This window comes from Dipodomys ordii, unplaced genomic scaffold (assembly GCF_000151885.1).
Source record: "Dipodomys ordii isolate 6190 unplaced genomic scaffold, Dord_2.0 Scaffold76, whole genome shotgun sequence".
In the NCBI taxonomy this organism is placed as follows: domain Eukaryota; kingdom Metazoa; phylum Chordata; class Mammalia; order Rodentia; family Heteromyidae; genus Dipodomys; species Dipodomys ordii.
In genome coordinates this window covers 8,122,461-8,138,139 of record NW_012267292.1, presented here as the reverse complement: position 1 = coordinate 8,138,139, position 15,679 = coordinate 8,122,461, and the positions used below count along the sequence as shown (strand labels likewise).

Below are 15,679 nucleotides of genomic sequence, written 5' to 3'. Positions count from 1 at the left end.
AAGCCGGAAGTGGCGCTGTGGCTCAAGTGGTAGAGCGCTAGCCTTGAGCTGAAGAGCTGAGGGACAGCGCCCAGGCCCAGAGTTCAGGGCCCACAACCGGACCAAAAATAATAACGAATAACTTTGTAACCAAACTAGGATGGTAGAAGGCAGAACTAAAAATAGAGTGCAACAATGGCCAAGAAGTTTGGAGTACTTGTTTAACAAAGAAATGGAGATACTGATAAGAGAAATGTAAAATTCCCAACCAACAGAGAAAAAGGGATTTCAGCATGGGAATTAAAAAAGAGTTGTCCTTTACAGAATTAAGCCTAGCAATGTGTCAGTTGCTCAACCTGTCATGCTAGCTACTGAGGAGGCAAAGTATTGCCATTTGAAGCTAGCCTCCGCAGGGAAGTCCACAAGACTCTAATTAAACCAGCAAAAAGCCAGAAGTACAGCTGTGGCTTAAGTGGTAGAGCACCTTCAGCAAAAAAATTCAAAGTATCCAGGAGGCTGAGTTTAAGCCCCAGTACCAGCACACACACAAAAGTAACTCTAGCCATTTTTCTACAGAGACATCTAAATTGGACAGATACATCTTTCTCTCTGGAAGACTTTTTTCAGCTGCTTTCATCACAGGCTGAGTATTCCCTGGAGGTAATTGGAACCCTGACTTTTATTACAAGAACAAATCTGCAATGGACTTTCATGTGAAAAAATGGAACTCTTTATTTGGATGATACAGTACCATAACCTCACAATACCACAGAATGCATTAAGCAGCACTTTATTTTGGTGGTAGTACTGCAGATTGAACTTAGGTCCATGTACTTGCTAGGGCAGCAAGCTACCAATTGAGCCAGCCAGTATTTCCCTCAGTCCTCATACCAGTTTCAATTCAGCCTCCCACTTTGCTAGGCTTATTTGCTCAGCTGCTAATCTACTCCAGCCCAGTGTTTTGTTGGGGAGTTTTAGTTATGGGAATCTCGTTTACTACCAAGAGTCTTTTAAGCTTTGATTCTCTGGATCTCAGCCTCCTGAAGCCACTGGCATCAGCCCAAGGCTTCCCCTCCCCCCCCCCGCCCCTTCAGTTGTGGGGCTTGAACTCAGGGCCTAGGCACTGTCCTTGAGCTTCTTTTGCTTAAGGTTGACACTACCACTGAGAGCCACAGCACTATTTCCAGCCTTTTCTGCTTATGTGGTACTGAGGAATCAAACCTAGGGCTTCATGCATGCATCCTAGGCAAGCACTCTACACTAAGCCACATTCCCAGCCAGCAATCACTTTCCTAGCCTAAATTTTCTTAAATTTCCGTTATTTTCCCCCAAATATAGGATATTTGGGATTCCATCATTGTTTTGTATTTTAGCCAATACCACAACCCTATTAGTGAAGCAGAAAAACTATCAGATGTAACTGCTTTTTCAGGAAATCTCACGTTCTTTTTCAGGAAATCTCATTTGAAGATATCCCACCTTTACCAGGCAATATCAGTGATGGCATGAATTCTTCAGCCTATGATTGTAATGTAAATCTTAGCCAGGCTATAAGTCATGATGTGAATCTTCATGAAGCCATGTTGGTGTGTTCCAACAACACATTTAGAAGAAATCCAGTAGCAAGGACTTCACAGGTACCAGAACCATTTCTTCAGTTAAGTTCTCATACCAATCCTGAGCAAGCCCTTCCTGGAAGTGATTTGACAGGATTTCTTCCACTTGTTGACAATCAAATGAGGAATGTAACAAGCCAAGACCTCTTGTATGACCTTGATGCAAACATATTAGATGAGATAAACTTAATGTCACTGGCCACAAGTTTTGATCCATTGGATATCTCTCAGCTTTTTGAAGAACCAGATTCTGATTCTGGCCTTTCACTAAATTCAAGTCACAATAGCACATATATTACCACCAAGTCTAATTCTTCTCACTCTACATATGATGAAGGTGCTATTGGTTACAGTAGTGACCTTGAATCTCAGGATTTAGAAGGGGCAGTAGGGGGCTGCTACCCAGAATCCATTAAACTTTGTCATGTAGATCATAGGAATGACTCTGGCTTTCATGAAAATCTTGAGTTCCAACATATACTTCACAACCATACTTACCACTTACAGCCAAGTGTACCAGAACCCTCTTCTGAATCTTTTTCATGGTGTGGAAAGTCACCGAAAAAGAGTAGACACCTCGAAGACACAGACAGAAATCTAAGCCGTGATGAAAGACGTGCTAAAGCTCTGCATATTCCTTTTTCTGTAGATGAAATTGTCCGAATGCCAGTTGACTCTTTCAACAGCATGTTAAGCAGGCACTACCTCACCGACTTACAGGTTTCACTCATCCGTGATATCAGACGAAGAGGAAAAAATAAGGTTGCTGCTCAAAACTGCCGTAAACGCAAACTGGACATAATTGTGAATCTAGAAGATGATGTAAGTAACTTACAGGCAAAGAAAGAAACCCTTAAGAGAGAGAGAGCTCAATGCAACAAAGCTATTGACATAATGAAAAAGAAACTGCATGACCTTTACCATGATGTTTTTAGTATGTTAAGAGATGACCAAGGTAGGCCAGTCAATCCAAATCAGTACACACTTCAATGCAGCCATGATGGAGCCATTTTGATTGTACCCAAAGAACTGATGTCAGGTCACAAAAAGGAAGCCCAAAAGGGAAAGAGAAAGAGTGAGAGACATTAAAGGTGGATTCCACTTGTGTAGATAACATCCAGAAACTTGATTACTTGGATTACAAACCACTGAAGTTTTGTATAGGACTAAGATCTTAACTTGGAAATTTTACTCATATGTATGCTGTTACTTGAATTATTGAGTTAAAGGCTACACAGGTGATACAGATGTTTTTCATAAAACCTTATCATTATACAAATAAAATATCCATACACGGTAACTCACCTCTTGGACTTCTACTTTGGCAGCAACTGGCCAGAAACCAAACACTGGAGAACAGCTTATTGATACATTTCTGCTTATGTTTTCATTTCACACTAAAGTAGTGCTTTTCATGGTAACTTTTATATTTAACTTGTAAAAAAAAACTTGGGTGAAAATAAATTTTGTATTTGTTTAACATCTGCCTTCCATACAGAAATTCAAAGGCAATTAGCTTGTATCTAGTTTACATTTAGTATAAATTAGTATCTTACAAACTGGTAAATTTATGCATATTGACCAGACTCATGACAAAGTTACTATGTGCTAAATACAAAGCTTTAAACTATCAAGTGCTTTTGGGGGGGAGTGGGGAGATAGTCATTTCACCATAGCCTTACCTTCAGCCCAAGAATGCCTGAAAGCAGAGACCTACTTATAGGTAAAGGTGGTTAGGCCACTCTTCCCCTCCTATAAAGTAGAATCTGCTGGAGCTACCTACACAGGCTAAACAAAACTCCTTTTGTTTATAGTTAACCCAGTGTCCCTGGCAGTAGTAAAACCAGCCTAAAATATTTTGATCTCATCAAACATCAGCGATCAAAACACAAAGCCCTAAGGAAACTAAAATAACTTATTTATTCAGAAGGCACTTAAGCAGGTAGATTTGAAAATCAGTAAAGCCTATCACTGAACCATTAACACATCAATTGTCTTTAGATAGCTGTAATCTGACCGAGGTGGCCAAACCAAAGCAACACACATTACTGTAGTAAAAATCTCATTATTAGACGTGTCATTTCCACCGTAGGAACCACTTTTATACATACCATAACCATAGTACTATAGTGAGTGCACAGAAATGTTTTTACACACTGGGTACACTTTTCAGTGTATATTCTTAGACCTGAAGACATTTGCCAGTAAATGCTTCCAGGTACTTAACTACCCCTGGTTCAACCTATTGACAAACTGCTTTGTGAAAGCAGTGTATAGGCTGTAGTTCAAGCCCTTCCTTCCCAGTATCTTGTAGTTTACTTATGGCATAGGCTAGAAACAAACCTCAAGATCTGCAGTTAAAACCTGTAATAATCACACTCGTTATCTGGTAATGTTGACTGTTGAATTTTTCCCAAGTCATAATCCTATATGATCCTTCACAGCATTTGCTACTGGAAAAAGTCAACCACACAGAATATTTCTACTTCAGATCATTCTTAAAGCTATCCACAACCAGTATACATACACAATGAAAGCCTTCTGGATATCTGGGTGTGCTTAAATATGCCGTACGCACTGACCTTTGGAATGCAAAACCACCAAATTTGTTACGTGTTAAATCCCACTTTTCACCATTTGTGGCCCAAAATACTGTGATGCCAGTTTTCTGTGGCACTTAGTTGTTAGTTGACTGGTGACTATGAAAGAAAACGCCTATTCTCCCCTCTTGAAAAGAACTTTCTGGATTTTCATTAAGTCCTGTTAACATTTCTGACCCAATTGGTATTCAGGATTTAAACTTGCCATGTGACTAGCCTGGCAAAATGAACCAAGACTCATTGGAAGATGGTAGACTTCTAGTCTTTATATAAAGCTATTTCAAAGCAGTTTCAACCCAGGTTTCAAAATGGGTCCAGGTCTCTTGGGGAATATGCTAGTGGATAGAGCTTTGCCATCTGTTTCATCTCCAATAATGAAACCGTCTTATTTGTTCCACAACCCAGTTGTAGTTTTCCCCTCGATTTTGTCATCTTTTAAGTTGAGCTGAGATCACTGGTCATTCATTACACCCATTTAATTCAACTTTTGTGTAAACCCTTCAACTGGAAATGTAAGCCAAGTTGTTTATTGATGAGATTCACTTATGACCAGTAAAATTAAGTCACAATGACCAACAATTCTCATTCTGCTTAAATTCAGGTCCTAGTCCAAAGTTCTTATTACAACCCACCAAGCTTGACCCTTAAACACGAGCACTGACAGTTCATCAAGACTGATGTGTTCCATTTACACAGGGAAATAAAACTGACATTCGAAAAGCTAGTATACCAGATACTCAGTGCTTTTGCACAAGCTAGCTATCAGACCACCCTAGCTGATTAAAATTGTTTCAAAATGCCACCAGTTAAAGCAAAGGAAGTTGTAGCAGTTATTCAAACGCTTACTGTGTATGCTGTCATAAATATAGCATTTTATTAGGGACAGCCAATAATGTCCACAATGCTTCTTTCACTTGTTAATATGCCAGGAAAATCTGATATGCAGTTTAGTGAGGTTTTAAAATTTAGATGGCGATCTTGTAGACAACTGAATGTTGATAGAACAAGATTCACACTGTGTGTAAACATTACACGAAGTTATTTGGATACAAAAGTATTTATTTTATAAAATTTATATTTAAAATAGAACTTTAATCTGGCTACTCACAAAACCTAATTTAAAACATGATACATTTATCTCTCTAACTTATTTGATGCTATGCTTTACAAACAACACTCATTTTGTATTTTATCAAGAACCTGTACTAAATCAAGTTTTTGTTTTTATCAGGAAAGCATTTCCCTTTTCTTAAAGAGTGCTTCTTAAATGAAGGCACCAACAAGAACTACTTTCAGATGGTACAGAATTTCTTATTTCTTGAAGACTCTGTGGTTGACCACTTCTTCATTAGTTACCTGCAGCAAGACACCTTCCTGCCAAAGGAAAAAAAAAGTATCTGAAGAAGTTTATCATGTTTGTCCAAAGAACCTAAATAACTTCAGTGGTGGTCTTAGGATCAAAGAAGACTCACTGGCGCATATAGTAGAATAAGCCCTGAATCTCACATTCCTGAAAAAGGCAATAAAGCCAGGAATTCAAGCTCAGGATAGTTTTTCAGAAATGAATTTCAGCATACAACCTACAGCTGTTTAGAAGTAGTACACTGGGGGAAAATTACTTTTCAACCCAATTATTTATTTAGTACCAGATATGTTAAGATTCATCTGCAAACATTTGACAAATTTTACCCTACCTTCTTTCAGCCTCAATCCTGATAAGCATGTAAAACTAAAACCATAAATAGTACAAATGTCTTTAATAAAAACCCTGGTTCACTGAAAATGCTTGATCCAAGAAATGTGAATGAATGCACAAGGTTGTTAATGATGGGAAATCTCATTTATTGAACTTTCAGCCTAACTTTTACCTACCATTTTACTACCAACACCACTGAAGGAACCAAGAAAAGCTTTATTAATGATCACTTGGCTTGCCTCAGCTGTTGAAATGAAGCACTTTACAGTCTTTGTGGCAGCAGAATATACTTGTCCATGGTTCATATCAATGCTAAAATTCCAGCAGGGAAAAAAATGATATGTTAAGCACCCGAATCTTCATGGAGAGGGGAGGGGAGGGGAAAAGAAGGAAAAAAAGGGAAAAACAACCAAAATAATTTAAGTATATGACAGATTGGAAAACAGGGTTTATAAAATTAAATATCTTGAGTTTATACATTGTTAAACTCAATTTATAGCTATGTTAAACTACGTAAGAACCACTATACTGATGAAAGACCATTGAAGAGTTATTAGTTTTATCTTTTAGGGAGGAAAATTAAGAAAGAAAAAGTAAATAAGATCTTACCTAAAGGAGTTTAACTGAAGCTTAGAACTATTTTGCTCTACACCCTCAGCTTTCGTTGGCATCCTTATAAACTACTGTAGTAAAAGCTTTGTAGAAACAGCACAGTTTTTTAAGACTGGCTGAATTTAGTAGCCGTCAAGTTCTCTTGTACTAGACCTGTGTCCCTGAAGAGTACCTCGCTGGGGTTATTTCCTTTCCTTGCATTGAAGAAGCAGCATCTAAAAGATCTAAAAAGGTGTTTCTCCTTGCAGAGATATCCCTTAAGTTATCTAGATAATTTAATCCTGATGAATTGCAGACAACACACTTACATCTGACCAGCATTTATCTTACACAAATATAACACCAGCTTTGCAATGGACCTTAATTATACTACCCACTCCTTAACTTATTTAAAATAAAAAGTCTATAATTACACAAATTTCCTTTAGAATTATTTTATTAAATCATAAATGTACAACAGCTTCTTAACTCTACACACGCACTTAAATTTTTAAAGGAAAAACGTTATGTCTTATTACACCATGATCCTGGCTAATAGCTTTTCAAAACTTTTGAGAAAAATCTTAAAAAAGGTTTCACATGTCACCTGAAACTTACAAATTTAACATTATCAAAGAAGGAATGCTTCTACACTCTTACAAAGACCACTAGAAAGAAACAACAATTAAAAAGCTAAGAAACTGTCTCAAAGGCATTTGTTTTTTTTTTTTACAATCCTTCCTCCACAGTAAGGTTATTAAATAATCCAATCCATTCACAAAATGGCTCTCTGCATCTGCTCTGGTGTCTTCTGCCATATCACTGCATATTTATGCATGACTGAGATAAGAGTTTCCTTAACATTGTTATTTCGATAACCTGAAGCTGTTCTGTTACCTCTGGGCTCTCATCCTCTCCTATTTATACAGTGAAGCCTGTTTCAACAGAAGTAAAGAGTAAAAAAAAATAGGTTATGAAATTATCCATCTAACCAGATTTTAAGGAAAGATAACATGATCCTAAAAAGCTTTTTACTCCTGCAGCTAGGATTCCCAAGATAATAATAATTGTAAAACTCAAAAACTACTTACCCATGGAAAATAGGAAGAAGCTCAGTATCGGCTCCTCCCTCCATAACCACCACTTCCACCACTGCCTCCTGGACCATAATTTCCTAGAATTGAAAGAACAAAGTAATTTACTTAACTGTTATCATCAGCTATTAGTATAGCTGATTTCATTCCTCATGCCTTTGGTCAAAAAGCCCTCAGTCATCACCCATTTGGGTAAGATGCTTGCTGCTTATGCCTGCTAATCCTAGCTACTCAGAAGGCTGAGATCTTGAGTATCACAGTTCTAAGCCAGTGAAGTCTAATTAACCACTAAAAAGCTGGGAATGGAGGTATGACTCTGAGTGCTAGCCTTGAAAGCGGGGGTGGGGGGGAACCAACCTAACAATGGACAGCACTCAGGCTCTGAATTCAGTTCCTAGGACTGGCACCAAAGAACAAAAAACCTTAGCTATGGGCTGAAGCACTTCTCTGAGATTTCTTTTTAACACTGTGTACCAAAGAATTTCCAGATTAAAAAAAAATATCAAGTAATAAAAGGCTAATCTAATCATTTAACAAAAAAACCTAAATTTTCAATGTTTTAATTACCTCCACCATATGGTCCCCCCATGTTCCTGCTACCACCAAAGTTGCCACTCTTCATTGGACCATAGTTAGAAGGTTGCTGGTTATAATTTCCAAAATCATTGTAATTTCCACTTCCATAATTTCCTGTGAAATTGGGAAATCAGCACAGTGGCTCTCAGATTAAACCAAATATTAAAAGTATGTGCACAAAGCTCCCACAAAAACCAACTAGAATGTATAACACCTATCTGTAACTATAATTTTTAAGGCCATCTACTCACAACATTGAAACAAACTATAGCAAGTCATTAATTCCAATCCACACTCCCATATAAAGGTTGCAGGTGAATTTATTACCTCCTCCATAGTTGTCATAACCACCTCCGTAGCCCCCACCCTGGTTGCCATATCCAGGTCCTCCACCACCATATCCTCCTCTTCCTCCTCCATAACCAGGGCTACCTCCAAAATTGCCACCTATTATAAAATAAGCCTCTTTTAAGTAATTATTATTTTAATGCTGTTTGAATCATCGTATTATGCCCATTTCCAAAACAAGTATTTTTTAAGAGGGAAATATGTGCTCTATGACATCTTAGAACAGTTTATAGTAGACTAGGTAAAATCTTTCAGACTGGAAATATCTGAAATGCCCGCTAATCCCCTTAATCATTAAGGGTACTTCAAATGCTTCTTAAAATACATTTTGAGTTTAAAAATAGGTATTATACTACTATGGGCTATTGTACAAAAGGGTCATCTATATCTAACTACTGATACTTAAAGACTCAAGTTTCTCATTCATGGTCTATCAAATTACTGTCTACCTCTAACAACGTGGCTCATCCATTCCCTCAAGTAGAGAAGGAACTACTGTGGTTCATAATTTTTCCTTTGGGATAAGTCTCAACTAAAACTTAAATTTGAGCTGGGTATTGGTGGCTCATGCCTGTAATCCTAGCTACTCAAAAGGCTAACATCTGAGGATCACAGTTCAGAAGCCAGCCTGAGCAGCAAAGTCCAGGAGACTCTCCAAACCACCACTTTGAGCTCAAAGTGGTAGAACACTAAGCTGATAAGCCCAAAGTTCAAGTCCCACAACTGACCCAAAAACAAAAAGCACCAAAAAAAAACCCTTTCAAATCAAGGTTATATCTAGTAGTGAGACTTAGAAGTCATGCCTGATGAGTGGCAAAAATCAGGTCTATTAGCTCATATTTTCAAATAATCCTTTATTAGGAAGTCTCAATCTAAAAGTATAATTTTTCAGTTGTTACTCCAATATGATTAAAACCTAACATCTGACATGCTAATGACAGCTCATAACATCTGTAGCCAGAAGCATACTTGTGTACTTGTAACCTTTTTAAGTAAACAAAAACCCATTATGGCATCTCACTTAAAACCTCTATAGTAAAGCTTAAACTACTTAAAATGAAATAAAAAATGTCAAAAGAGTTGACCCATTGGAATTTTAAAAAGCCTCATATGGAAAGTCTAGTGTTGTATAAATCCATTGAACAATGAAAAATATGACTAAATCTTAAGTATATAAACTAAAATTCAAAAGTAACTGACCTCCAGGTCCTCCTCCATACCCATTATAGCCATCCCCAAATCCGCGTCCACTTCCATATCCATCTGTAAGGAACAAAAAAGTGTGATAAGCATACCCTGTTCAATTTTTCAGTCATGGTCCTGAACTCTGGGCCTGGGCACTGTCCCTAAGCTCTTCAGCTCAAGGCTGGCACTCTACCACTTGAGCCAAAGCACCATTCCAGCCTTTTCTGCTTATGTCGTGCTGATAATCAAACCCAGGGCCTCATGTAAGCCAAGCAAGCACTCTACTGAGCCACCTTCCTAGCCCCCTGGTTCATCATTTTCAATACTGAAATTTCCCCCACTCTCTATTACTTCAAAGTAATAATCAGTGACCTTAAAAATATACATTACTAAACTATGTACATGGCAACCTATAAATATTGTTACACAAAGGAATGACAATGCACTGGTCCACCCAGGACATTTCTTTCATACCTCATTGATTCAGATAAATACACCAGGACATAAAGGAAAAATTCAATCATTTTTTGGTCACATCTTTTTGGTGGTACTGGGTTTGAACTCAAGACATCACTCTCCTATGAAGACACAGTTCCTTCTCAAGATACTTCCTGCTACTTTTAAGCTATAGTTTTGTTTCCTTTCTTCTGTGATCTACCCATTGCCTACAAGCAATGGTTGTGGGTAATTTCACTATCTGCTGCAATATGACTACTTTGAAAACTGATAACACAAAAACCCTTAAATGATTATCCTTGATTGCAATTAGGTACATTATCACTTGACTCTCCTAACTAGCCAGTCAGGAAAAATCACTAAGAAAAAGATTCGAAGTTAAATTTTTATTCTGGATACTCTAATCAAACCATTCACATGTTTTAGTTGAACACATTTCATCCATCAAACAGAACTTTGAACCTGATAGCTCTTAGTGGCTCACATCTGTAATCCTAACTAACCAAGATCTGAGCATCTTGGTTTGAAGTCAGTTCAGGATACAAAGTCCAAAAAGCTGGAAATCGAGCTGTGGCTGAAGTGCAGAACACGAATATAGAACACTAATGCTCAGGGACAGTGCCAAGGCCCTGAGATGAAGCAAGCACTGGCCAAAAAGAAAAAAAAATTGAACTTACCAGATCCACCTCTAAAGTTACTTCCTGGTCCAGGTCCAAAATTTCCACCTCCACCACGAGAATCTCCAAAACCAAAGTTCCCTGAAATACAATGTCTGGTTAGCAACAAGAAAGAAAAAGAAAAAAAAAAAGAATAAAAGAAAAATTATATTACCTCCTCTTCCACTCCTAGAACTTTGGACCTCCTGCATTTCTTGTCTAGACAATGCCTTTCTTACTTCTGCATTATGACCATTGATAGTGTGGTATTTTTGTACTGGAAAAGATGAGATTCCCTTAAGTGATAAGAAGCCACTTGAAATTCTCTCGTATTGTAGATGTTAACATACCCAAATTTTATGTAGAGCCATACACTTAGTCCCTGCAGACACTTACATACAATTTTATCCACAGGATCGTGGTCATCAAAAGTAACAAAGCCAAAGCCTCTTTTCTTTCCAGACTGCCTATCAGTAATTATCTCAATGGTATCAATTTTTCCATATTCTTCAAAGTAATCCCGAAGGTGATGTTCCTCAGTATCTTCTTTGATTCCACCAACAAACAGCTTCTTCACAGTCACATGAGCCCCTGGTTTTCCAGACTCCTGCAGTAATATAGTGCGGAAATGTTATCCCAGTAGCAACAGGCATAATTGAAATTTTCTTCCCATCTATATCTTGCTTCTACCTACCCTTCAACAACTAACCCAGTAAAACAACTTTATCTTAATAAGCAAAAACATAAGACTAGAAATACACCTCAAGAACTCTTCAGCTAGTACCTAATTTAAAAATCGCTTACCACAAAGAACTCATGTTTTGCTTACCTCTCTTGCTACAGCACGTTTTGGCTCAACCACTCTCCCATCAATTGAATGAGGCCTGGCAGCCATGGCAGCATCAACCTCAGCCATGGAGGAGAAAGTCACAAAACCAAATCCTCTTGATCTTTTGCTTGCAGGATCCCTCATAACCTTTAAAGACAAGAGATCTTGAAGGATTTGTGTACACTAACAACATAAAAACTAATTTTAATGGGCACTGATATTTTTGGCTGATTTACTTAAAAATGTAAACATAAGTTCAATGCCAAAAATGTGTAATCAGTCAACATACCACACAATCTGTGAGTTTTCCCCATTGCTCATAGTAGTTTCTCAAACTTTCTTCTGTGGTTTCAAAGCTTAAGCCACCAATAAACAGCTTACGGAACTGTTCCTTTTCTCTCTGTAAAGGAAAACACCATTTCAATTTTTATTTACATTTCCTCTCTGTATACAGGAAATTAAATTCTTAAATATGAGGTGACCTGCTGGCAGAGTACCTTTTTCCTCTCCAAAGGAACAGTTTCTAAAGTTTTCTGGGGGGAAAAAAAAAACTTACATCAAATTTAAACCATATGTTAAAACTGCATAGCTGTGTTACAGAAAAAAAAAAACCGCGTCAGCTGAACTATACAAGTTTCAAAGTCACTACTATTCGATCTAAATTTACTTGGTATCATCTTAAACTACCTTTGGAGGAGAAATAAAAATAAATCTATTCCATGGTCACTGAAGGGCTATATTTAATGATCTACTAGAAATTTCATTCAATTCTATATCCTAAGTGCAGAATTGTTACTTGAACTATGCATTTTAAAATACAAAACGTTTTGTTTCCTTATGCTTAGAATCCAATATTCTATTTCAAGATTCACTATCTGAAATAACAATTTACTTCCTTGTTACTGCCCCCTCTGGTGGTTTCACTTAAATTAGGTGACTCAAAGTTATCTAAAAAACAAAAAACACGTTTCCCCCAAAGAAACTGTTAAGAAATTCAGCACTTAAAATATATATAAAAATAACTTAAGAAAACCATTTTCATATAACCCAGATTTATTAGCATAACAGCATCTGAAGCATAAATGTCTGAACTCAAATCCCATTCAGATGAATCTACAGGGGTCAAAATGTACAACAACATACTAGTGTTACCTCACTTTCCAAGTTTCTCATCATGCAAAGCTACTCAACTGTACAGCATGGTAGTCACAATTTTTACCCAGATAAAAACAAAGAAAAAATTCTGAAGTCCTAGTTTTTGCCTATCAGCAAGCAAATATGCTGCAACCAACCAACTCTTTATTTGGGGCAGTGAGAGGCTAATAAATATGGCTTTCAGGTAGTGAGGCTAAAACATTGTTTTCAATTTGACTAGAACTTTCAATAGTATTCAAGGCCCAACTATCAGCCATGACTGCATGATAAAACTAAAAGTGTAATATGTAAGACTACAGAAATCACTTGATTGTAAAGCCATTTGCTGTTCAATCTAGCTCCAAAGATTATCCCCTCAACGTGAGTTCTCAACTGTTAATAATTTAAGATACGTTTCAAGTAACGGGCAGTCTAATATTTATTTTTTACATACTACTGAAACTATCAAACTTGTTAGCACTCCTATTTGGAGTTTGTAGCTACTCACTTAGAAATATAGACAATTCTTACAAATCATTAACAAATAGCAAAAACTCATTACTTACCTCTTTTTTCCAAACTTACCGATGTCCACTATCGATTATAAACAATCGTTATTTTTTAAGTGTGCTTAGGGTCACAGAAAAATAATCAGGTAGACCCCCCCTTCACACCTTATATTTATCAATGTAATAGTCAGCCACGATTGCAAACACAAACAAGAGTAACAAAAGTTCAAACACGTAGTAGGCCCAAACCCAATAGTTTTTTTATATAGCAATACACGTAGTAAGGTACCGTGCCATGTTTTAAAGTACAGGCAAGACAGGGCCCTTTTTTATTTCGCCTTCCTCGTGCCTTATACTGTGTTAAGCTTCCTGGTAAAAAAAAATTTTTAAAGCAAGATCCACAATTGCAGCATATTGTGAATACCCCCCCCACACGCGCGCGAAAAAATGAGCGCCCGCCTCCCTGGGCGTCCTACTACTGAGGGCTCCCCCTTTTCCCCCCGTTTGAACTTCCTGCAACTCTGCTAGCTTAACTGCGGCAGACCCCGATAAAACCGCTAATCACAAGAACCAGGGGTAGGGAAACAAAATGGTTTCTTTCCAAGCAACGTGGCTCGCGCCAACGCCGGCCGCGGGCCTTCGGCGGCGATACCTTCTCAGCTGGAGCCAGCCGGCGCGGTGGAACCCTCCCCCTCCCTCCCTCTTCTGGGTGGCTTCTCGACGCAATGGCGCCATTTCATCGAGGGGAAGGCAGAGCGCCTTTAACGAGGTGCGCAGGACTCTAAGATCCGAGCTCACAAAACACTCCAAATCCACCTCGAAACGATACCAAAAGAGCCCGAGAAGAAAGAAAAATAGTCATCCGCTTCGATGCTGCCACGAAAGAATCAAAACTAGGAGAATTCCGAGAGTTAGAGGGAAAAAAGCTGCGCGGAGAGACAGACGGGAAAATGGCGGCCGCCAAATCCGGTTCCCGGGAGGGGGGAGGGGAGGCTCCGCAGCCTCGCTCCCGCGGACCCGGTGCCCGCCGCAACGCTCCGACGCCGAGACGCCCGCCCCCAGCCCCCGCCCCAAAAAGCGTGCTCTAAAAAAGGGGGGTGCGATGTCCCGCTGTTACACCCCATCTTCATTAAACAGCGGGGCCGGCGGCGGCCGCCGATCAACTCCCCATCCCCCACCCCGGGAAAGGGAAATGGCGCCGGGAGGCTCAGGGCGGGGAAGGCGCTTGCACAGCTAGGCCTTCGCTCGCCACCCCGCTCGAAACGATCTCAGGGCCGACCGGCCCCGGGGCGGCCGGTTCCCCGCCGCGGTCGCGCGGAGGCGCCCCGCCGGCTTCCGCTGCGGCACCGAAGGCCTCGCCATGCCCTTTTCAATAACTCATTGATTTCAAACCCGTTACCTCCATCGCGGACTCAGTCGCTTCAGCCCGATTTCCCGCAGCCGAGCGAGATGAGAGAGATCTCCGCGGACGAACACGAACCGGACTCGTCCTGGCGCTGTAGTGAGAACTGCAGCTGTTCGAGAAACACCGCCGAGAGAACCTCCGCACGGGACCCGGCGCTGCTGCTACTGCCGCTAGAGCCGCTGCCGCCGCTTTTCTAGAACCTTCCCCCCCGACCAACGCGTCTTACGTCAGGACGTTACGTAAACGCCCTAACCGCCGCCACTGGCGGGAACGTATTGCGCCTTCCGTACGCCAACTACGCGCTCCTCCCCGTTCCCAGTTCGCAATAGGACTCTGCGTCAGTTGCGCAAACGGGGGCTAGTGAATTGCGGAAAGCTCGAGTCCTGCGCCTAACTCCTTTAGGAATAGGGTCCGGCCCCCGCCTTTAGGGCAGGTGAGAAACGGTCGCGCAGTTTGAAAAAAAACGCTGTAGGGTGGAGCTTAGTCGGCAGCCCGAGGGCCGGCCCCGGGACCCACGCGGCTCCCGGCAGCTACGCCGAGGACAATCCTACCCCCGTTTGTCTCCCGCCTTAAAAATCCTTTCCCTTCCTGAGTACCTCACCAGCCCCAGGGGACTAACTTATCCCTTCCGGACACTCTCCGAGCGGCTTCTGGCCAACAAATCAGTCCCCGCGGCCCGGCGGGGTCGGGGCCCACCGCTCCGAGGCGAACCCGATCGAGAGCCCCTCTCGCCGCCGCCCTGCTGTTCAACCCCCCGTTTTCTCCAGCCTTGGGCCAAGGAAGTGGGCGGAGTCCTGTTTTGGCGCCAGTCGCTGCGGCGGCTGCGACACCTAGAATCCTCGGTCCGGGTCTCCGGCCGAGGCCCTCGTCTCCCTGCTTTCCTCACACAGGTCGTTCCCCACGGGGACCCCTTCCACCCGTACCACACCCCGGAGGCGCGAACGCTAAAAGCCGCAGTCGCCGCCACCCCTCGCGGGCTCGGACTCCCAACGGGCGGGCGAGGCC

At 40.6% G+C, this 15,679-nt stretch overlaps 2 protein-coding genes across 12 annotated transcripts in view; one reads left to right on the top strand and one right to left on the bottom strand.

Annotated features, from left to right (window-relative positions):
* The window catches only part of Nfe2l3 (nuclear factor, erythroid 2-like 3), a 32,848-nt gene extending 27,889 nt beyond the window's left edge, over nt 1-4,959 (top strand). For 2 of the 3 annotated variants that reach the window (XM_013024433.1, XM_013024431.1), the window contains 2 exons: nt 556-639; nt 1,434-4,959. In XM_013024433.1, the coding sequence (XP_012879887.1) occupies nt 556-639; nt 1,434-2,684 (1,335 nt within the window). In that variant the 3' untranslated portion in view covers nt 2,685-4,959. The remainder of the gene's footprint in view (nt 1-555; nt 640-1,433) is intronic. The other variant, XM_013024432.1, reaches the window with a different exon arrangement.
* Nucleotides 4,960-5,062: 103 nt separating this feature from the next.
* Hnrnpa2b1 (heterogeneous nuclear ribonucleoprotein A2/B1) lies at nt 5,063-14,876 on the bottom strand. Of its 9 annotated transcripts, none has more exons than XR_001175368.1 (13): nt 14,669-14,876; nt 12,124-12,159; nt 11,916-12,026; nt 11,627-11,773; nt 11,194-11,404; nt 10,973-11,074; nt 10,819-10,899; nt 9,701-9,763; nt 8,480-8,599; nt 8,144-8,266; nt 7,574-7,656; nt 6,068-6,203; nt 5,063-5,569 (listed from the first exon to the last, which is right to left on the bottom strand). XR_001175368.1 is itself a non-coding variant. In XM_013024434.1 (12 exons), exons 1-11 carry the CDS (start codon nt 14,672-14,674, stop codon nt 7,595-7,597), a joined length of 1,062 nt encoding a protein of 353 aa, XP_012879888.1. In that variant the 5' UTR covers nt 14,675-14,875; the 3' UTR covers nt 5,234-7,417; nt 7,574-7,594. The 9 variants fall into 9 exon arrangements, 6 of the variants coding, with proteins under 6 accessions (XP_012879888.1, XP_012879890.1, XP_012879891.1 ...); XR_001175369.1 differs by having other exon boundaries at nt 5,237-5,569; nt 6,131-6,203; XM_013024434.1 differs by having other exon boundaries at nt 5,234-7,417; nt 14,669-14,875.
* Nucleotides 14,877-15,679: the final 803 nt, after the last annotated feature.

Bases quoted from the DNA above. Each gene is read 5' to 3' on its own strand.
- Hnrnpa2b1 (XM_013024435.1), bottom strand. The intron at 11,405-11,626 runs GTAAGCAAAACA...ATATTACTGCAG, and splicing joins AACGTGCTGTAGCAAGAGAG to GAGTCTGGAAAACCAGGGGC. The intron at 8,600-9,700 runs GTCAGTTACTTT...ATTTTATAATAG, and splicing joins GTATGGAGGAGGACCTGGAG to GTGGCAATTTTGGAGGTAGC.